At 45.8% G+C, this 22,595-nt stretch overlaps 1 protein-coding gene across 1 annotated transcript in view; it reads left to right on the top strand.

Annotated features, from left to right (window-relative positions):
* Nucleotides 1-22,595, top strand: part of fam83h (family with sequence similarity 83 member H) — a 42,534-nt gene that overhangs the window by 15,845 nt on the left and 4,094 nt on the right. The window contains exons 2-4 of the mRNA XM_062979813.1: nt 16,862-17,389; nt 20,385-20,549; nt 20,669-20,793. Coding sequence (XP_062835883.1) covers nt 16,880-17,389; nt 20,385-20,549; nt 20,669-20,793 — 800 coding nt within the window. The 5' untranslated portion in view covers nt 16,862-16,879. The remainder of the gene's footprint in view (nt 1-16,861; nt 17,390-20,384; nt 20,550-20,668; nt 20,794-22,595) is intronic.

Raw genomic sequence — 22,595 nt, 5'->3', positions numbered from 1 at the left:
CTCAGACCATTGGAGGGCCGGAGTATAGTTGGAAAAAAAAAAACTCCTATAAACAAATTCCTATGCATACTGCACATCTCTTATTGCGAAGTAAAAAAACAAACAAATGGGAACAATTACAGCCTCAATGTTAATCATAATCATACTAAAAATAATAAAGATGGTTGGAAGAGACCCCTTGGGCCATTGAGTCCAACCCCCTTCTACCTTTGTGCACTAAAAGCACAAGCAAAACACCCCTGACAGATGGCCACCCAGCCTCAATATTCATCATCATCATCATCATCATCATCATCATCATACACATCACACAATCCTAAACGCTGGGGAATCGCTCAACTTGCAATTTTGTGATACGAAATCCAGCATGCATATATATATACTAGCTGTGCCCGGCCACGCGTTGCTGTGGCAAAGTGGTGGTGGTATTGGTTAAAAATTGTTGTGTAATTTTTATTTGACTTTATTTGCATTTTTTAATTAATTTTATTGTAAGTTATATTTTTATTTATTATATTTATTATTTTCTTGTATTATTTTTAGTTATTTTGTTATAGTATTTTATTGTATTAATTTTTTTAGTGTTTTTTATTATTTTTTATTGGGTTGCTAAGAGACCAAGTTGGAGGAGCTTAGCCTTCTAACTGGCAGCAATTGGATACAAGTAATTATTCCTCTCTCTCTCATTAGGACTTTATTTTTCTTTTCTTTTTGTTGTATCAACCTAGAGGCGTGGATGATGGGTTGTGTTGTCAAATTTCAAGGTTGGAGGGCCTGTAGTTTTGTTGTTTTGTGGGTCACCATGATGCCATCACTCTTTCTTTATATATATATAAGTTTGCTGTGTTATACTGTGTCTTTGTGTCAATAATAATAATAATAATAATAAGGATTGGAAAAGACCCCTTGGGCCATTTCGTCCAAGCCCCTTTTCTTTGTGCACCAAAAGCACTGGCAAAGCACCCTTTAATAATTAATTATTAATTAAATAATAATTGAAATACCATTATAAACAAACAGAACTTTGGAAGGTGCACCGTGGGGGCCGGATGAATGACTTCGGTGGGCCGCATGTGGCCCCCGGGCCTTAGTTTGGGGACCTTCGATGGATGTCTGTCTGTCTCCTTTTGCATCTCTAAGGAAGGCGATTGCCTGCCTCCTTTCTCTTCAGCTGCCGTTTGTGTTGCCTGCTTTCCTTGCTTAATTGCCTTTTCCTGTGTTTGTTTCTCACGGCTGAACACGAAGGCCATTCCTCAATCAAACTCACCCCTCGTACCATTGCTATTTATGAATCAGATAGAATCATAGAACAGAATCATAGATTAAATCAAATTAACTCAAGCCCCTCGTCCCCTTCAATCGGAGCATATGATACAGGAGTCTAAGAAAATCAATACAAACACTCATTTCTCTCGCCCTCTTTTTATGAATGGTGTCACCAGTCAATGATGGGAATTCTGTGGATGTCAACAATGCATTAATCAGCCCCCACCCCCTTAAGAGTTTGACTAACAAACTGCTTATATGTGGAATTGGTGGGAATGCCATTGGATGGACCAGGGGTCCTCCAACTTTTAAAGTAGAGGGCTGGTCCACAATCCTTCAGACTGTGGAGGGGCCGAATTATCATTTGGGGAAAAAAACTATTTCCTATGCACACTGCACATGTCTTATTTGTAGTGCAAAACAACAACAACAATGAAAGAATAATACAATATTTAAAAATGAAAACAATTGTAACCAGCATAAACCTATCAGGATTTCAATGGGAAGTGTGGGCCTCCTTCTGGCCAATGAGATAGTCAGGTTAATTAGGATTGTAGTTGTTGTTGTGTGTCTTCAAGTCATTTCAGACTTTGGGTGAGCCTACATCTAAAATTATTTATTTATTCATTTACTACATTTATTTATTACATTTATATCCCGCCCTTCTCACCCTGAAGGGGACTCAGAGCAGCTGTATGTACATACAATATATTATATTATTAGCATAGCACAATATTAGCATTATATATTACTATATTGAACTATACCACTATACTGTAATATTATATGTAATATTTACCTATAATTAATATTATTATATGGTATTATTAATAATATTATATTTTATAACATTATTATCAATAATAATAATAATAATGTGGTGGCACAGTGTGTTAAAGCGCTGAGCTGCTGAACTTACAGACCGAAAGGTCCCAGGTTCAAATCCTGGGAGCGGAGTGAGTGCCCGCTGTTAGCCCCAGCTCCTGCCAACCTAGCAGTTCGAAAACATGCCAATGTGAGTAGATCAATAGGTACTGCTCTGACGGGAAGGTAACACTGGCGTTCCATGCAGTCATGCCGGCCACATGACCTTGGAGGTGTCTACGGACAACGCCGGCTCTTCGGCTTAGAAATGGAGATGAGCACCAACCCCCAGAGTTGGTCACGACTGGACTTAATGTCAGGGGAAAACGTTTACCTTTTTATCAATATTATATGTATAAACAATATATTATATTATTAGAAATGATATAAAAATATTATATTATAAAACTGAGGGCGGGGGCCAAGTCAATGACCTTGGAGGGCTGCATCCGGCCCCCAGGCTTTAGTTTGGGGACCCCTGCACTATACTGTAATATTATATGTAATATATAACATATACCATTAATATTATTATATGGTATTAGTATTATATGGTATAACATTATAATATTATTATCAATATTATATGTAAATACAATATATTATTAAAATGATATAAAATATTATATTATTAAACTGAGGGTGGGGGCCAGGTAAATGACCTTGGAGGGCCGCATCTGGCCCCCGGGCCTTAGTTTGGGGACCCCTGGGATGGGCCATGGGTCAGGAAACGGTGCACCCGGGAGTTGCTTTTGGCGGCTGCGCTGCTCACGGCAAGGCGGTCCCGAGCAAGTCAAAGTGATCAAAGACAGCAACTAATAGTACCGGGCTGTGGTGCAGCCGGTTAGTAGCCAGCTGCAATAAATCACTACTGAACGAGAGGTCATGAGATCAAGCCAGCCTGGGTCGGATTAAGCGCCCGATCATTAATAGTCTAGCTTGCTGTTGACTTATGCAGCCGAAAGACAGTTGCATCTGTCAAGTAGGAAATTTAGGTACCGCTTTATGCGGGGAGGCTAGTTTAACTAATTTACAACACCATAAAACCTCCAGCAGCGTGCGGAAAGAAATGAGGAAGTACTCCATCATAACTCAGGTATGGGCCAACTTGGGCCGTCCCTCCGGGTGTTTTGGACTCCAAGTGCCAGCATTCCTGACAGCCTCAGGCCCTTTCCTTTTCCCCCTCAGCCGCTTAAGCAGGAAAAGGAAAGGGCCTGAGGCTGTCAGGAATGCTGGGAGTTGGAGTCCAAAACACCCGGAGGGACGGCCCAAGTTGGCCTATACCTGATCTATACTATTTAATCCTTCCCTGGAAGTCGTCCGAAGGGGATGGGAAGGCACCCGGCTATAGGTTCTCTCTCTGTTGTTGTTGTTGTTGTTGTTGTTGTTTGTACCCTACCTTTCTGCCAGGACTAAGATCCAGAGTGGCTTTAGAAACTATACAGGTGTGAAATCTATTCAATATATGTATTGAAATAGAATTCATTTTGAACCCCCATCACCTGTAGAACATACTGGACGAGTTTGGGGGACTGACCCACCTGAGTGGGAGTTGTAGTTCACCTTGCATCCAGAGAACATGGTGAAACCCATTGATGAGAGACCTGGACCAACTTGGCACATAGAAGCCTGATGGCCAACAGAACATCCTGGAGGGGTTTGGGAAACTGACCCTCTCCTGTGGGAGTTGTAGTTCAACCTGCATCTAGAGAACATTCTGAACCCAACTGATGACAGCTGTGGACCAAGCTTGGCACACAGACCCCCCCCCCCCATTGGTGAACTGACCCACCCGTGTGGGAGTTGTAGTTCACGTTGCATCCAGAGAGCATTCTGAACCCCACCAGTGAGTGATGGACACATGCCATATCAGAAACAACCCGTCAGTGCCTGCAGTGTTTCTTGGCCAGTCCTGAAGACCTTCTTTCAAAGGCCTTTCTGGGTGAAAGAGCTGCAGGGAGGGGTCCTCTTTGGCAGGCAGGGAGCCCCAGGCCCCCAAAATAATAATAATAATAATAATAATAATAATAATAATAATAATAATAATAATAATAATAAAACAACAACAACAACAACTTTATTTTTATACCCCGCCCCATCTCCCCGAAGGGACTCGGGGCGGCTTACATGGGGCCATGCCCGATAAGACAATCAATATCAATAGCACAACTATAAGACAAAAGGAGGAGGAGGAGGAGGAGGAGGAGGAGGCCCCCATGTCCCAGTCCCCACTGAGTTGGGCAGGGTCTGATGCCCCCTGGGGCCCCTTCCACTCGATGATTCCATCCTTTTCTACACGTTGAAGATCAGAGACGGGTGTTGAGTGATGATCCAAGCCAAGATTGAGTTGTGGAGGTCGGTTTTTCCCAGGAGGTGAAACGGAACCCCCAGACCATGCCGTATTCTATGGCTGAGTGGTGGTCCCATTTCCGGTGGCCCCAGAGCCCCCAAAGGTCCCTTCCGTTGCCCCCTTCTCTAACCCCACGGCCAGTCTGGCCCCCTCCTCCCCACGTGGGGCCCTCGGGACCTCTGTGAAGGGATCCTCAGGACAGTTGGGGGGCTCTGGGACCACCAGAAATGGAGCAGCCCTATTCAGCCATAGAATACGACTAGGTTTGTGGGTTCCGTTTCGCCTCCCGGGCAAAAGCCGACCTCTGCGACTCAGCGTTGGCTTGGACCATCATCGGAGATCCAGAGTGGCCCACGTGGGGGAGGGCAGGTTGGCCATGGGGCTAGAGAAGGGGGGCAGGACGCCCTTCCGTGGTTATGTGTTGAGTGAACTTGCCTCTCCAATGTCGCCTGGCTGCCCCATAGGTCTCTCTCTGTGTTTGTATTAGAGGTTTTCTTGGGGACAAAGGGTGGAATATCCCTCGTCTACACTATTGGGAAAACCAGGAATCCCCACAAGCTTTTGGAAGCCTGACTCTTTTGGAGATTAATTGGCATTCACACTATTTGGAATAATCGTAATATTTTGGAAAGGCATGGCCTTGACAGAGATTGTAACCTTTTTTGTAAAGTATGACCTTCCTGAGAAGAGTTGAAAACTCGCTTGAGTCCATCCACAAGTATTCATACAAGGCAATTCGGTTTCCCGGTTGTTAGACTGAGATTCCTGGTTATCTCTCTGAACTGTTAGGAACAAAGATATGCCAATGCACAAAATATAGAGCAGATCTTCAGAAGTGTTATTTTAGTTGCCCAGAATAGATTTACTCTCCCATAAAATATATTGCTTTCACATCATTCTCTGAAGAGACCAAAAAATAAGTCATCTCAGTTAAAAGTTAATATTTTTGATTAATTGACAAACTTCATGTATCAACATATGGGTACATTGCTTATTGGTTACCTGACTTATACATCAATTGTACTCTACTTCTGCTGCAAATAGTCTCATACTTTGACATCTCACTGCAGCATACTGACTATACTCCTGCTCTAATTGACATCTACCGACTCAGCCGACTTCTAACTCAAACCACCATTCACGCCAACTGACTTCTGATTCACACACATTCTCAAAGGGAGTCTCAGTCGGGGCATTCTAGGTTCAGGGTCACCAGTCTGTAGTCTCTCCTACAACCTCAGACAACATAGAGTTAAGGGAAAACCCGCATACCAATATATACACACAATGTGGTGGCGCAGCGGGTTAAACCGCTGAGCTGCTGAACTTGCTGACTGATAGGTCGGCGGTTCGAATCCGAGGAGTGGGGTGAGCTCCCACTGTTAGCCTCAGCTTCTTGCCAACTTAGCAGTTCGAAAACATGCAAATGTGAGTAGATCAATAGGTACCGCTCTGGCTGGACGGTAATGGCGCTCCATGCAGTCATGCTGACCACATGACCTTTAGGTGTCTACGGACAATGCCGACTCTTCGGCTTAGAAATGGAGATGAGCATCAACCCCCCAGAGTGTGAGTAGATCAATAGGTACCGCTCCGGCGTGAAGGTAACGGCGCTCCATGCAGTCCTGCCAGTGACCACATGACCTTGGAGGTGTCTACGGACAACGCTGGCTCTTCGGCTTAGAAATGGAGATGAGCACCAACCCCCAGAGCGTGAGTAGATAAATAGGTACTGCTCTGGTGGGAAGGTAACGGCGCTCCATGCAGTCCTGCCACTGGCCACATGACCTTGGAGGTGTCTATGGTCAACACTGACGCACTGGCTTAGAAATGGAGATGAGCACCAACCCCCAGAGTGTGAGTAGATCAATAGGTACTGCTCTGGTGGGAAGGTAAGGGTGCTCCATGCAGTCCTGCCAGTGGCCACATGACCTTGGAGGTGTCTATGGTCAACACTGACTCTCTGGCTTAGAAATGGAGATGAGCATCAACCCCCCAGAGTGTGAGTAGATCAATAGGTACCGCTCCGGCATGAAGGTAACGGCGCTCCATGCAGTCCTGCCAGTGGCCACATGACCTTGGAGGTGTCTATGGTCAACACTGACTCTCTGGCTTAGAAATGGAGATGAGCACCAACCCCCAGAGTGTGAGTAGATCAATAGGTACTGCTCTGGTGGGAAGGTAAGGGTGCTCCATGCAGTCCTGCCAGTGGCCACATGACCTTGGAGGTGTCTATGGTCAACACTGGCTTAGAAATGGAGATGAACCCCAACCCCCAGAGTCACACACGGCTGGACTTCATGTCAAGGGGAAACTTTTACCTTCACCTTATAGTGAAAAATCCCATTATTTACATAACTAAGAACTAGTATTGGAGGTTGTTATTTCCAACAGGAATGGCCGTGTTGGGTCAGGTCATGGTCCACTCAGGACAGTGGGGTTTTGCAGGGGGATAGTTCTGGAAACCCCCCATTTCTACCAAGGCCCCAAGGGCCACATGAGTTAATATGACATGTGGGGGGGGGGGGTGTCTGTCAGCCCTGTACTTTAAACTGAAGCCATTTGTGTGTGTGTGTGTGTGTGTGTGTGTGTGTGTGTGCTGATTGTGAAGGCGTGGGGTGTGGGTCAGACCCCCTGTCCACTCCTTTGCCACAGGCCTTGCTTGCACTGACCGTTGCCCTCTGGTCCAGAGTCCCCTGGGAAGCCTGGCCGGTCTTTGCTGAGAGGCCTGTGTGCGTTTTCTTCCTCTTCTTGTTCCCTTGGGAATAAAATAAAATAAAATAAAAGCTTTGGACGGGCAGTGGTCCAATAGAGGTGGCTTCAGGAGGCAGCATATTTGGGGGAAGGGGCTTCCTGGGGCCAGGCCAGTTCATCTCCGCTTGGAAAGTGACTCTGGAAAAGCCGCGTGTGGTTTCTGGCCACTCCACCCCTGAAGGAATCCGCGGCCGCCGCCTCCACATTCCTTTCCTTAAAGGAGAAGGCTCATCAGGAGGCTTGTTAGGGGTGGGGGTGTTCCTTTTTGTGGGGAGGGGGATAGGCTTGTTGAAAGAGCAACAGGAAACTTCAAGAGAATCTGCTCTGGGAGGTTTGCTGGCAATGCAAAGCCTGGGCAACTGCCTCTGAGGAAGGTGACTTCTTTCCTTCCTAAGTTTGCCCAGGCCTGATATACATAATAATAATAATAATAATAATAATAATAATAATAATAATAATAATAATAATAATAATAATAATAATTGGGTGCCGTGCCAAAAGATCTCAGCCGGCATTTGGAAACAATAGACATTGACAAAATTACGATCTGCCAACTGCAAAAGGCCACCCTGCTGGGATCTGTGCGCATCATCCGAAAATACATCACACAGTCCTAGACACTTGGGAAGTTTTCGACTTGTGATTTTGTGAAACGAAATCCAGCATATCTATCTTGTTTGCTGTGTCATACAACGTCGTTGTGTCAATAATAATAATAATAATAATAATAATAATAATAATAATAACTCAGCCGCTATCAGGACCTCAAGATTGAACTTCAAAGACTCTGGCAGAAACCAGTGCAGGTGGTCCCGGTGGTGATGGGCACACTGGGTGCCATGCCAAAAGATCTCAGCCGGCATTTGGAAACAATAGACATTGACAAAATTACGATCTGCCAACTGCAAAAGGCCACCCGACTCGGATCTGCATGCATCATCCGAAAATACATCACACAGTCCTAGACACTTGGGAAGTGTTCGACTTGTGGTTTTGTGATAGGAAATCCAGCATATCTATCTTGTTTGCTGTGTCATAATAATAATAATAATAATAATAATAATAATAATAATAATAATAATAATAATAATACTTGTGATTTTGTGATACGAAATCCAGCATATCTATCTTGTTTGCTGTGTCATACAATAATAATAATAATAACAATAATAATAATGATAATGATAATAAAAATACAAAATACATCACACAGTCCTAGACTCTTGGGAAGTGTCCGACTTGGGATTTTGTGATATGAAATCCAGCATATCTATCTTGTTTGCTGTGTCATAATAAAATAATAATAATAATAATAATAATAATAATAATAATAATAATACAAAATACATCACACAGTCCTAGACACTTGGGAAGTGTTCGACTTGTGGTTTTGTGATACGAAATCCAGCATATCTATCTTGTTTGCTGTGTCATACAATATAATAATAATAATAATAATAATATCTTGTTTGCGGTGTCATAATAATAATAATAATAATAATAATAATAATAATAATAATAATAATAATAATACTTGTGATTTTGTGATACGAAATCCAGCATATCTATCTTGTTTGCTGTGTCATACAATAATAATAATAATAACAATAATAATAATGATAATGATAATAAAAATACAAAATACATCACACAGTCCTAGACTCTTGGGAAGTGTCCGACTTGGGATTTTGTGATATGAAATCCAGCATATCTATCTTGTTTGCTGTGTCATAATAAAATAATAATAATAATAATAATAATAATAATAATAATAATAATACAAAATACATCACACAGTCCTAGACACTTGGGAAGTGTTCGACTTGTGGTTTTGTGATACGAAATCCAGCATATCTATCTTGTTTGCTGTGTCATACAATATAATAATAATAATAATAATAATATCTTGTTTGCGGTGTCATAATAAAATAATAATAATAATAATAATAATGATGATGATGATGATGATGATGATGATGATGATGATGATGTCACTCTGAGAAAATGATGCTGCCACTTCCAAGGAGAAAGGAAGAAAATGGGAGCAAAGACTGTGTTGTGGGCACACACACGGACACGCACACACAGGTTACATTTTAGTTCCTGGTATACTTATCTAAAATGGTTGGTTTTCCTTTTCATGTGAAGAACTACAACTCCCAGGATTCCTTAGTTTGTACCAAAGGGATAGGCACAGTTCCGGCATGTTGGGCAATGCGCTCCAACGACAGAGTGGCCACAAGCAGCTGTCGGAGGCGCTTCATAAGAGCTTTAATAGGCGAGGAGACACGGCACCCTTTGTTGCACGTCCCACATTATCAGATCAACATCACTTGTTTCGGAAGATAAAGGCGAAACAGGGACCGAGCGCTGTCAACAAGTTGTTGTTCCAGATTAGCAGATATTAGCCACAATGGCGCAATGGGTTAAACCCTTGTGCCGGCTGAACTGCTGACCTGAAAGTTGGGCTGCTGACCTGAAAGTTGGTGATTCAAATCCACGAGACAGTGTGAGCTCTTGTCTGTTAGCTCTAGCTTCCCATGCGGGGACATGAGAGAAGCCTCCCGGCAGGATAGTGACGCATCCGGGCACTGTCCCCTGGGCAACATCTCTGTAGATATCCAATTCTCTCACACCAGAAGCAACTTGCAGTATGTTCTCAAGTTGTTTCTGAGATAGAGTGAGCTCCCATCTGTCAGCTCTAGCTTGCAGGGACATGAGAGAAGCCTCCCAGCAAGATAGTAACACATACAGGGAATGTCTCCTGGGCAACGTCTCTGTAGATGGCCAGTTCTCTCTCACCAGAAGCGACTTGCAGTATGTTCTCAAGTCCCTTCTGTCATGATAAGAAAACTTCTATGGCTGCCTCCCCAGGAATCCTGGGATTTGCAGTTTAGGAAGGAGATCTTTGCCATTCTCAGCCAGGAAGGTTGTGGCCCTGTTATACTACAAGCCCTAGGATTACGTAGAAGTAAGCCATAGCGCTCTATGCAGTCATGCCAGTGGTCACGTGACCTTGGAGGAGTCTATGGACAACGCTGGCTCTTCGGCTTAGAAATGGAGGTGAGCACCAGCCCCCAGAGTCAGACATGACTGGACTTAACGTCAGGGAAAAACCTTTACCTTTACTCTAAGCCATAGCAGTTGAAGCGAAATAGCAGTGCAGGGTGATAATAGGGTTGTTGTGTGTTTTCCGGGCAGTATGGCCATGTTCCAGAAGCATTCTCTCCTGACGTTTCGCCCACATCTATGGCAGGCATCCTCAGAGGTTGTGAGGTATGCTTGGTACAAATCTGGCCCGGGCTGTGGCGCAGGCTGGAGAGCAGCCAGTTGCAACCAGCTGCAATGAATCACTCTGACCAAGAGGTCATGAGTTCGAGGCCCGCTCGGAGCCTGTGTTTGTCTTGTCTTTGTTCTATGTTAAAGGCATTGAATGTTTGCCTTATATGTGTGCAATGTGATCCGCCCTGAGTCCCCTTCGGGGTGAGAAAGAAGGGCGGAATATAAATGCTGCAAATAAATAAAAAAATAAAAAAAGAATCAACCAAGGGCAGCTAATGACTCTGAACAAAGGATGCCCCCAGGCAGGAAGAAGCCAGGAGATGAAGCTATTCAATGCTAATCAAGGTGATGAACTACAACATTCACACTGGCCTCCAACTAACAAGAGTTCTTCTCTCACCCTGGACTTTCCACAGATATATATTAACCTCTTTGCTTAGTTGTCTCCATGCCTCACAACCTCTGAGGGAGGATGCCCAGGCTGTGGCACAGGCTGGAGAGCAGCTGCAATGAATCACTGCAATGAATCACTCTGACCAGGAGGTCATGAGTTCGAGGCCCGCTCGGGGCCTATGTTTGTTTGTCTTTGTTCTATGTTAAAAGGCATTGAATATTTGCCTATATGTGTAATGTGTTATCGAGCAAGGCCCCATGTAAGCTGCCCCGAGTGCCTTCGGGGAGATGGGGCGGGGTATAAAAATAAAGTTGTTATTATTATTGACACAGCGACGTTGTATGACACAACAAACAAGATAGATATGATGGATTTAGTTTCACAAAATCACAAGTCGAACACTTCCCAAGTGTCTAGGACTGTGTGATGTATTTTTGGATGATGCGTGCAGATCCCAGTCGGGTGGCCTTTTGCAGTTGGCAGATCGTAATTTTGTCAATGTCTATTGTTTCCAAATGCCGGCTGAGATCTTTTGGCACGGCACCCAGTGTGCCCATCACCACCGGGACCACCTGCACTGGTTTCTGACAGAGTCTTTGAAGTTCGATCTTGAGGTCCTGAGAGCGGCTGAGTTTTTCCTGTTGTTGTTATTATTATTATTATTATTATTATTATTATTATTATTATTATTATTGTGTGACACAGCAAACAAGATAGATATGCTGGATTTCGTATCACAGTGTGCATAGGATGATTATTATTATTTTATTACACAGCAAGCAAAATAGATATGCTGGATTTCGTATCACAAAATCACAAGTCGAACACTTCCCAAGTGTCTAGGACTGTGTGATGTATTTTCGGATGATGCTGCAGATCCCAGCAGGGTGGCCTTTTGCAGTTGGCAGATCGTGATTTTGTCAATGTCTATTGTTTCCAAATGCCGGCTGAGATCTTTTGGCACGGCACCCAGTGTGCCCATCACCACCGGGACCACCTGCACTGGTTTCTGCCAGAGTCTTTGCAGTTCAATCTTGAGGTCCTGATAAGTTGTTGTTGTTGTTGTTGTTGTTGTTGTTGTTATTATTATTATTAATGTGATCCGCCCTGAGTCCCCCTCGGGGTGAGAAGGGCGGAATATAAATGCTGTAAATAAATAAATAAATAACGTCAGGAGAGAATGCTGCTTCTGGAACATGGCCACACAGCCCGGAAAACTCATAACAACCCTGTGATCCTGGCCATGAAAGCCTTTGACAACATAGTGTGATAATGCAAAGGGCCTGGGAGGGTCTCTTTGGAGGGCGAAATACGTGACTCCCAGCACAACGGGCTACAACGTCTCTGCACCCCCGTGGCCCTGGCTCCCCCCACACAACCCTGGCCCTGGCCGGGCTCCTTCTGTGGGGCGTTTCCCCACGGCGCGCCTCTCCTTCTGCAGAGTGGAGGCATTCCTCCGTGCGTGTGTCATGCAGACCTGGCACCTGCCTTGCGCCAGCCACTCCCAACATGCAGCTGCGGCCCTGATGCGCAGGACGAGGAGGAGGAGGAGGAGGAGGAGGAGGAGGAGGAGGCCCGGAGCCAACGGGCAGGACCAGGCCGGCTAAACCATCCTCCTCCTGCTCCTCCCATTGGGGTTCATTAGGGTCCATAGGTCTGCCTTCGAGACTGAGAGCCTTGCAGAGGTCGAGTCTTGCTGGTGGGTCTATAGGTTGGATCTACAATAGGTATGGTCCAACTTGGGCCTTCCCTCTGGGTGTTTTGGACTGCAACTCCCACCATTCCTGGCCTCAGGCCCCTTCCTTTTCCCCCTCCGCCGCTTAAGCGGCGGAGGGGGAAAAGGAAAGGGCCTGAGGCCAGGAATGGTGGGAGTTGCAGTCCAAAACACCTGGACAGAAGGCCCAAGTTGGACCATGCCTGATCTACAAGGCCATTCGCATCAATACATTTCCAGATGGAAGTTGATCCCAGCAACCTCCTTCCTCTTGGAACGTTTTGTTGGGAAAGTGGGCTTATTAACAAAAGACCCTCCCCATTAGCGCAGAGCAGAGCAACGTATTAGCAGCAGCGTGATAAAAGGAACACAAAAAGACACAGACCAATGTTGTCCCTTCCTTAGGAGGCTTTTCTTTGTAGCAAAAGAAAAAGTTGCACTATTTCTGTAACAGAAAGTTCTTTATACTTCCTTCTTTGCTTCCACGCTGGGCTTCTTTCTCATGCAGATAAACAGCTTCCAGCTTCACTCTCACAGAGCCTGCTCTCACACCAAACTTACACAGGAGCTTCACACGGTAGCTTTACACGCAGCAGCCTTCACACTGAAGCTTCACACACACGAGGCCTTCATTTCGGTCTTCTCTCACTGAAGCGTCTCACATCAAGCCTTCTTACACAAAGCTCTTTATACTTCCTTCTTTGCTACCACGCTGAGCTTCTTTCTCATGCAGATAAAGTACTTCCAGCTTCGCTCTCACAGAGCCTCCTCTCACACCAAACTTACACAGGAGCTTCACACGGTAGCTTTACACGCAGCAGCCTTCACACTGAAGCTTCACACACACAAGGCCTTCAACTCGGGCTTCACTCACTGAAGCGTCTCACATCAGGCCTTCTCACACTGCTTCTCACACCAGGCCTTCTTACACAAAGCTCTTTATACTTCCTTCTTTGCTTCCATGCTGGGCTTATTTCTCATGCAGATATATACCTACCAGCTTCACTCTCACAGAGCCTCCTCTCACACCAAACTTACACAGGAGCTTCACACGCCTTCTTACACAAAGTTCTTTATACTTCCTTCTTTGCTTCCACGCTGGGCTACTTTCTCATGCAGATAAACAGCTTCCAGCTTCGTTCTCACAGAGCCTCCTCTCACACCAAACTTACACAGGAGCTTCACACGGTAGCTTTACATGCAGCAGCCTTCACACTGAAGCTTCACAAACACGAGGCCTTCAACTCGGTCTTCTCTCACTGAAGCATCTCACATCAGGCCTTCTTACACAAAGCTCTTTACACTTCCTTTTTTGCTTCCACGCTGGGCTTCTTTCTCATGCAGATAAAGAACTTCCAGCTTCGCTCTCACAGAGCCTCCTCTCACACCAAACTTACACAGGAGCTTCACACGGTAGCTTCACACACAGCAGCCTTCACACTGAAGCTTCACACACACAAGGCCTTCAACTTGGGCTTCTCTCACTGAAGCGTCTCACATCAGGCCTTCTCACACTGCTTCTCACACCAGGCCTTCTAACACAAAGCTCTTTATACTTCCTTCTTTGCTTCCACACTGGGCTTCTTTCTCATGCAGATATATACCTGCCAGCTTCGCTCTCACAGAGCCTCCTCTCACACCAAACTTACACAGGAGCTTCACACGCCTCCTTACACAAAGTTCTTTATACTTCCTTCTTTGCTTCCACGCTGGGCTTCTTTCTCATGCAAATAAACAGCTTCCAGCTTCGCTCTCACAGAGCCTCCTCTCACACCAAACTTACACAGGAGCTTCACACGGTAGCTTTACACGCAGCAGCCTTCACACTGAAGCTTCACAAACACGAGGCCTTCAACTCGGTCTTCTCTCACTGAAGCGTCTCATATCAGGCATTCTCACACTGCTTCTCACACCAGGCCTTCTTACACAAAGCTCTTTATACTTCCTTCTCTGCTTCCACGCTGGGCTTCTTTCTCATGCAGATAAACAGCTTCCAGCTTCGCTCTCACAGAGCCTCCTCTCACGCCAAACTTACACAGGAGCTTCACACGGTAGCTTTACACACAGCAGCCTTCACACTAAAGCTTCACACACACGAGGCCTTCAACCTGGGGCTTCTCTCATGTATTATTTCCGATATTTCTACCCACACTTCTCCCCGAGGGGACTCAGGGCGGCTTACACAACTGGCAGGATCACTACCAGTATATCATAATACAATAAATGTAACACATATAAAGTACTTTATACTTCCTTCTTTATATCCACGCTGGGCTTCTTTCTCATGCAGATAAACAGCTTCCAGCTTTGCTCTCACAGAGCCTCCTCAAACCAAACTTACACAGGAGCTTGACACAGTAGCTTTACATGCAGCAGCCTTCACACTGAAGCTTCACACACACAAGGCCTTCAACCTGAGGCTTCTCTCATGTAACACATATAAAGTACTTTATATTTCCTTCTTTCCTTCCACGCTGGGCTTCTTTCTCATGCAGATAAATACCTTCTAGTCTCACTCTCACAGAGCCTTCTCTCACACCAAACATACACAGGAGCTTGACACAGTAGCTTTACACACAGCAGCCTTCACACTGAAGCTTCACACACACGAGGCCTTCAACTGGGGCTTCTCTCACTGAAGTTTCTCACATCAGACCTTGCACTGCTTCTCACGCTAAGACCTACTAAGCTACAGGCACACCTGCTCATATTGAACTGCAGCTTTTGCTGAGTCATTGCACCCATTCAACCCCTTCAGTACTTGACTCACATTTTTGTAATGAGAAATAACTAGCTAATTGTTTAATATTTCTTGTACGTTTCTCCCCTTCGCCCTCCATTTGTGCCTCTTCAAAATCCATGGCACTGTTGGTAAAGCTGGCCTTCAGTTAGAGGCTCGAGGGCCAGGGCTTCCAGGTCCAGGTGTTTATGCCACACTTTTTAAGGCTAACTTTAAGCCTGTCTTTAAACCTGTCCGCTAACATTCCGGTTTTGCAGTATTTATTTATTTATTTATTTATTGTGTCAGAAGCAAACTGAGGATACAGTTGTACTGTATTTGAAAACACAAAGTTCAAAGCTTGGCATGATACTAAATGTCCTTTGACCAGAATCTGGCCACTTGGAGTGAGTGCCTCTGGTGTGGCTGTGAGAAGGTCCTCCGTGGTGCACGCGGCAGGGCTCAGGCTGCAATAGGTGGTCTGTGGTTGGCTCTTCTTCACCCTCGCATGTCGTGGATTCCACTTTGCTGCCCCATTTCTGAAGGTTGGCTCTGCATCTCATGGTGCCAGAGCGCAGCCTGTTCAGTGCCTTCCAAGTCGCCCAGGAGGGAGTCTCATTTGGTATCAACCATAGGTTGAGGTTCTGGGTTTTAGCCTGCCACTTTTGGACTCTCGCTTGATGAGGTCTCCCTAAGAGCATCTCTACAGATCTTGGGAAGCTGTGTCTTGATTTAAGGCGTTGGAGTGCTGGCTGATAACCAAAGAGGGGATGGGATGGAGATGTCACTGCCTTGGTCCTTTCATTGCCGGCTGCTAACACTCACTGGTTTGACATTTTATTTATTTATTTATTTGTTTATTTACAGTATTTATATTCCACTCTTCTCAACCCGAAGGGGACTCAGGGCGGATTACAATGAACACATATATGGCAAACATTCAATGCTAACAGACAAACAACATTCAGTTTTTAGACAGACACAGAGGCATTTTTAACATCTTTCCAGCTTCACGATTCCGGCCTCAGGGGGAGCTGTTGCTTCACTGTCCATTGGTGACTGTTCTTCCTCATTCTTTTCCTCGTGAGCAGTTTTTTTATGGTGTTGTAGATTAGTTAATTTAGCCTCCCGCATAAAGCGTACCTAAATTTTCCCTACTTGACAGATGCAACTGTCTTTTGGGGCTGCTAGGTCAACAGCAAGCCGAGGCTATTTTTTTTTTATGGTCGGAGGCTTAACCCAACCCGGGCTTCGAACTCATGACCTCTCGGTCAGTAGTGATTTATAGCAGCTGGTTACTAGCCAGCTGCGCCACAGCCCGGCCCCTCAGAGACATCTGCTGGACTCTGAGGCTTTTCCGGTAGTGCAGCCATACTGGTTTTTGACTAACCCCAAGGTCTCTGTGACAGGGATGTGGACGGGGTGTCCAGCTTGGGGGGGGGTCTGGGTGGCATGGGGTGGGAGGGGCAGGTGCGGAGCTCCGCTGCCCACAGTGACCCCCACTCTCTCTCCCCACAGCTCTTCCCCCGTCCCGCCATGGCCCGCCGGTCGCAGAGCTCCTCGCAGGGCGACAACCCGCTGGACCCCAACTACCTCCCCCCGCACTACAAGGAGTACTACCGGCAGGCACTGGACGCGCTGACGGAGGAGGGGCCCGAGGCCTACCAGCGCTTCCTGGAGGAGGAGGGGGTCCCGGACTTCCTGTGCCCCTCGGAGGTCGACCACATCACGCGGCACCTGCAGCAGCCCCAGCACATTGGCCAGGAGGGGGGCGGGGGGGCCGGGGAGGGCGGGGGCGGCGGCGACGGCAGCGGAGGGGGCGGGGGCAGCGGGGGCTCCGGGCCCCCCAACAACACGGACGCGGACGGCTCCTCGGGGACCTACTGGCCCATGAACTCTGACCTGGCCGTGCCGGAGCTGGACCTGGGCTGGCCGATGGTCTTCGGCTTCCGGGGGACGGAGGTGACCACCCTGGTGCAGCCCCCGCCCCCGGACAACCCCAGCATCAAGGAGGAGGCCCGGCGCATGATCCGCGCAGCACAACAGGTGAGTGTCAAGATGAGCCAGGGGGTCAGAGTGCGTGTTGGTGGGTTTCTTCAAAACCATCGATCAACAGCTCCAAACCAGCACCCTGACGAATTGGTGAACTTCTGCCCTCACCAATTCCTCTCCAGTGTCAGACTCAAAGAGATCTGCAGTCTGAGTTCAAATACTTATTTAATATTTACAAAGATATATACAAACAGCAAAAGCCATCGCTAGAAGCCGGCATTCTTCCCTTTGCCTCTCGGCTCGGCACACACAGCTCAACAGAGAGATAAGAAGGCACATTCCTTAGTCTGAAGGAAGTTCCGACCTCCAAGGCCGGAAATCATGTCACATAGGTCACAGCAGGCTGTCAGTCAAACTGGCCTGCTGTTAACTGTTTCATTGCTGAAACACACACTTGCAAAACAGCAGAAACACTTGATTTACATTTCATATACACACAACCAAAAATCCAACAGTGAGGAGGACTCTTTGGGAAAGGGAGGGGGTGAGGCACAGATTAACGTGGTCCCCTCAAACAATGTGTTGTCAAAGGATTCCATGGGCGGAATTCCTGAGTTGCTGATGCAGGCAAAACGTCATGAGAGAATGCTACTGGAACATGGCCATACAGCCCCCCCTCCCCCTCCCCAAAAAACCTCACAGTAACCCAAAACCACAATGAATCTACATTGGAATACAACTCCACTCTGCCCAGGTCCCCAGTCCTCAATGAGGAGCAGTTAGCTTAGGCTGAGTGAAATCCCTTTCCCCGACTCCTGAATGACAGCTGGAATGTATTTATTTCTTTTCTTTGTTTTTGCTCTCATTCTGGTTGCTTATGTAGAATGGATGCTTTGCAGGTACGTGCCTTTTGTCTTTGACTTCTACTTTTACATCTTGGTTGTGTATGTAGATCTCTCTCTCGGCTTGTATGTGTCAGGATAGATGGGGCGAGATGGAGTTAGACAGAAGCTCAGGCTCGGTTATTTACTATTAAGAAATGTAGTTATTATTTTTGTAAATAAGCCTTTTGTGATTTTAAAGGCAGAACTCTGCATCTTTGCCTCCTAAGCTCTGAATTCTGTACAGCCACATGGCACTTCACGCCCTGCTTGCTGTGAGCTGAGTGCTCAACCATAAGGATCCTGCTTTTGCATATTTTGGATGCTTTGCTGGCTTTGGGTAGTTTCCCTAACATCACAGGAAAACCCTAACAATATGGTCCATGGATTAAGGCATCCTTAGTGTGGCCAGGTGCTGCCTGGTTGTTTTTTTCCTTCATTTAATATTGCTTTTGTGAACATATAATTGTGAACCAGCCTGCCTTTCTTTCATTGAAGCAAAAAGACAGAAAGTGGATTTTATTAATACAGTAGAGTCTCACTTATCCAACATCTGCTTATCCAATGTTCTGGATTATCCAATGCAGTCGGCCTCCCGCCCCAATCCACAGCTGTTTCTCTAGAGAGCAAGGATTGAACTTTTTATGGATTTAACTTCCAACAATGTTGTTATTTTAATTTCATTTTACGCAATTCTATCTTTATTTGTAGTCAATTTGTTAGTAGCCAATGTTTTTGTAGTCAATGTTTTCAATAAATTGTGATGTTTTTGGTGCTAAATTCATTGTTCTGCCTCCATGCTGAACTAAATGAACTGAAAGGAACCATAGCACGAAGGACAGATCAGACACTGTGTTTGATAAAACGAAATATTTTATTGGTAGACAAAATGTATCTCTTTTCCTCTTATTGCCACTATGAAGTCTCTTGTGAGGAAAGAAATCTTTAAGTCTATGCAGTTCTGGATAGATATTGCCACACAGTATGAAGTCTTGTCATGACTGGATTCTTTGTAGCTTTGAGGTGATTAATGGAATGTTGTCATGACTTTCCCTATTGCTGTAGTGTATGGCTTTATATCTAACCTGGGTACAGTTCTGACGTGACATGAATTTCTGTGCTCCTTTTGCTTCCTACACTTCCTTCCAGTGCTTCACCAACTGACAAAATCTAACTGACAAAAAATAACTGCCATTTCAGGCTGGCAGGAGCCAAGGCTAAGCTCCATCCCTTTAGAATCTTAAAGAGACAGGGCAGCAGGTAATGTTCTGCCTCCTCGTGGCATGACACTCCCCACCTAAAACTTATTAATAAGTTTTACCCCTTATTAATAATAAATAACTAATACGAAATATTAACTAATCTAAAACAAAGTATAACTGTTCTAACTCGTAGATTCATCATCCCTTTAACTTCCTCTAGTGTTTCATCCTTCAGTTCTCCTGCAGTCTCTGTAGATTGATCTCGATGAAATGGCAGGATGAAGTATGTGGTTGGCCTTTCAAAGTCCCACATTTCGATATTATTATATTATTATAATATAATATATTATAATAATTATAATTATTACTACATAACGTTTCCATGTTTTGGACTGCTTTTTTGTTGTAAAACTTGATGTTTTTGATGCTTAATTTGTAAAATCATAACCCAATTTGACGTTTAATAGGCTTTTCCTTAATCCATCTTTATTATCCAGCATTTTCACATATCCAACATTCTGCTGGCCCATTTATGTTGGATAAGTGAGACTCTACTGTAATGGTAAAAATCAATGTAGCGGGTGTTCTCTTCAGGCTATCCTGTGCAATTGTGGAAGTGAAGATGGCGGGCTCAGTCCCTTCTAGAGTAGACCCATGGGATCAATGGCATTTACTGCACTGCAGGGTTAAGCTACCAGGCAGTGGGGTTTCCCTGGTTGGGTTTCCCTTCCTGGTTTCCCTTCCTGGGATCTTCCTCCGGGAGACTACCTGGGTGCCCGGCTCAGCTTGACTGCTGGGGTTTGGACTGCTTTGTGGGTTGGAAAGGAGAGCAGGTGGGCAAGGGGGGACGGGGGTCCGGGGTCCTGAAGCCCTGGGCAACTGAGCTCCCCGTCCAATAGAGAGTCTGAGGGAGTGCCAGGCAGCCCTCAGTTTTCCACCTGGGATTGACGGCCTCCTTCCTCTCAGGTGGTGGCCATCGTGATGGACGTCTTCACGGACGTGGACCTCCTGGCCGAGGTGCTGGACGCGGCTGCCCGCCGAGTCCCCGTCTACATCCTGCTGGACGAGATGCAAGCTCAGCTCTTCCTGGACATGGCCGCCAAGTGCAAAGTCAACCTCAACTACGTGGATGTGAGTATCGCTTGGGAGGGAGCAAGGTGTGGGGATGGGGGGGGGGAGTGGGGCTGGGGGCCACCCAATGGGCCCTGTTGGGGAGGGGCTTCCAGCCTGACCTCTCTGCCGCCTTGCAGTTCCTGAGGGTCCGCACGGTCTCCGGCCCCACCTACTACTGCCGCACAGGGAAGTCCTTCAAGGGCCACGTCAAGGAGAGGTTCCTGCTGGTGGACTGCATGGTGGTGCTGAGCGGCAGCTACAGGTGAGGCAGGAGGGCAGCAGGGGGACAAATAACAACAATAATAAATGTTTATTATCTACTTCTCCTCGTGGCTCGAGGTGGGGCACAATAGTTAAAACACATCATAGTATTAAAATAAGTTCAGTAAAATACATATTAGAACATACTTCCACGTGAATTAAGGGTGAGGGTGTTGCACCTCAGGTTAGCGTCACTTTGCTAAAATACACCAGGAAGTACACAGGATATAGTATTTTGTAGTTTATTGGAAATAGGAAAAAAGATTGTTCTTAAAAGGCAAAAGTTCAGTTCCAAAAGATAGTTGCAAAACAAGGTTGTAAGAAATATGCCAAAGAAACGCTTGGCATGAAACAAAGTCCTTTCAGTACATGACAAAGTCCCATGAGCAAGGATATATCAAGGCTACAAGACAATCCAGGGAAGCAGAACTTGCTTCTTGATTCAAAGAGACATTGCTTTGACAAAGATTCCTCTCTCAGCAGACTGTTTTAATAGTGTAACTTGAAGACATTCCTTTGCCCTTTGACCTCTCTCTTATTTGCTATTCTAAGACTTCTGCGAACCCCCCTAAATTCCAAGCGGCTGGCCCGGTCCAGAGCTGCTCCATCATCAAGGCCAAACTGCTTGTTAGTGTTATCAGGCTGGGAGCTGCTCTCCCTTCCTGCTTCTTGCACCTGGGAAACATCAGCATCAACACCACCATTTCTTCCCGTGGGAAAGCCTCACTGTTCCCCTTCTTCCACAGCAGGAACACCCTGCACCTGAATCCCATAATTCCCATCAGAGTCATCACTAGAGGGACAGTGGGGAGGGGGCTCCTGCGGGTGGGCTGCATGGTGCTGCTGAGTGGCAGCTGCAGAGGAGGAGGGAGGGAGTGGGGGACAAAGGGGCAGCTGTGTCATCAAAACAAAGATTCTTTGTATTCCAATTTCCACGGTGATAGAGTATATCAGAACTTTTACAGAACTTTTACACAAAGAATTACATTAGACATATAGACATACAGATTTTGTGCCACTACATTGGATTCACAACCACATGTGTTACATTGGCTAACAAACAAACAAAGGGGGGTTACATTTTTGCTCAGCATTCACACATGTGTACATGCATTCATCCTCATGCATGCATCACCGTTTCTCCATTCTTCCGCCGTGAAGAATGCCTGTTAGACTCTGCTTTCCCTGCAACCTGCCAGCGCACCAAAGCTTCTAAAACTCCAAAACTTTCAAACTCCAAAATGCATCTTTTTCCCCTAAGAACAATGCTAAGGACCAGATCCCCGTTTCCTCTAAAGCAAAACCCGACTCCCTGCACAAAATCCAAAACTCCCAAAATCATACTTCTTTCCCTCCATCTCTTTTCATAGAGAATGTCGGGTGGGCCAGACTCCTCCGGTCTGCCACAATTTTTGGATTGCAATAAGGTCTCTTATATAGCAATATTTCGCTGATGTTGTCCCAAGAAGCTGTAAATTAATAAGACATCTTCCACCCTGGAACATGTTGAATTCATCTCTGTTTCCTGGCAGATGTTGACTCTTCTTGACTGGTGTTAGCAGACGCAAGCAGCTCTGTGTTGATTTCCTTCTTAACATAAGGAATTTTGTAAATACTTCCTTAACTTAAAAGAGCCATTGTCTCTGACTAATGTAAACGTTGTTTTCCCCCAAAAGTTCATCAAGTTAGCAATGTCAGCAGTTAATCATACGCCACAGTTCTTATCAGCAACTTTTAATTACAGTTCAGCAAGCAGGCACTTAGTCATTGCAGGCCTTGATCTTAGAATTGTGTCTTCAGTCC

This window comes from Anolis carolinensis, chromosome 4 (assembly GCF_035594765.1).
Source record: "Anolis carolinensis isolate JA03-04 chromosome 4, rAnoCar3.1.pri, whole genome shotgun sequence".
Classification (NCBI taxonomy): domain Eukaryota; kingdom Metazoa; phylum Chordata; class Lepidosauria; order Squamata; family Dactyloidae; genus Anolis; species Anolis carolinensis.
The sequence above is the reverse complement of the archived record's forward strand: the minus strand, read 5'-3'. Positions and strand labels throughout refer to the sequence as shown.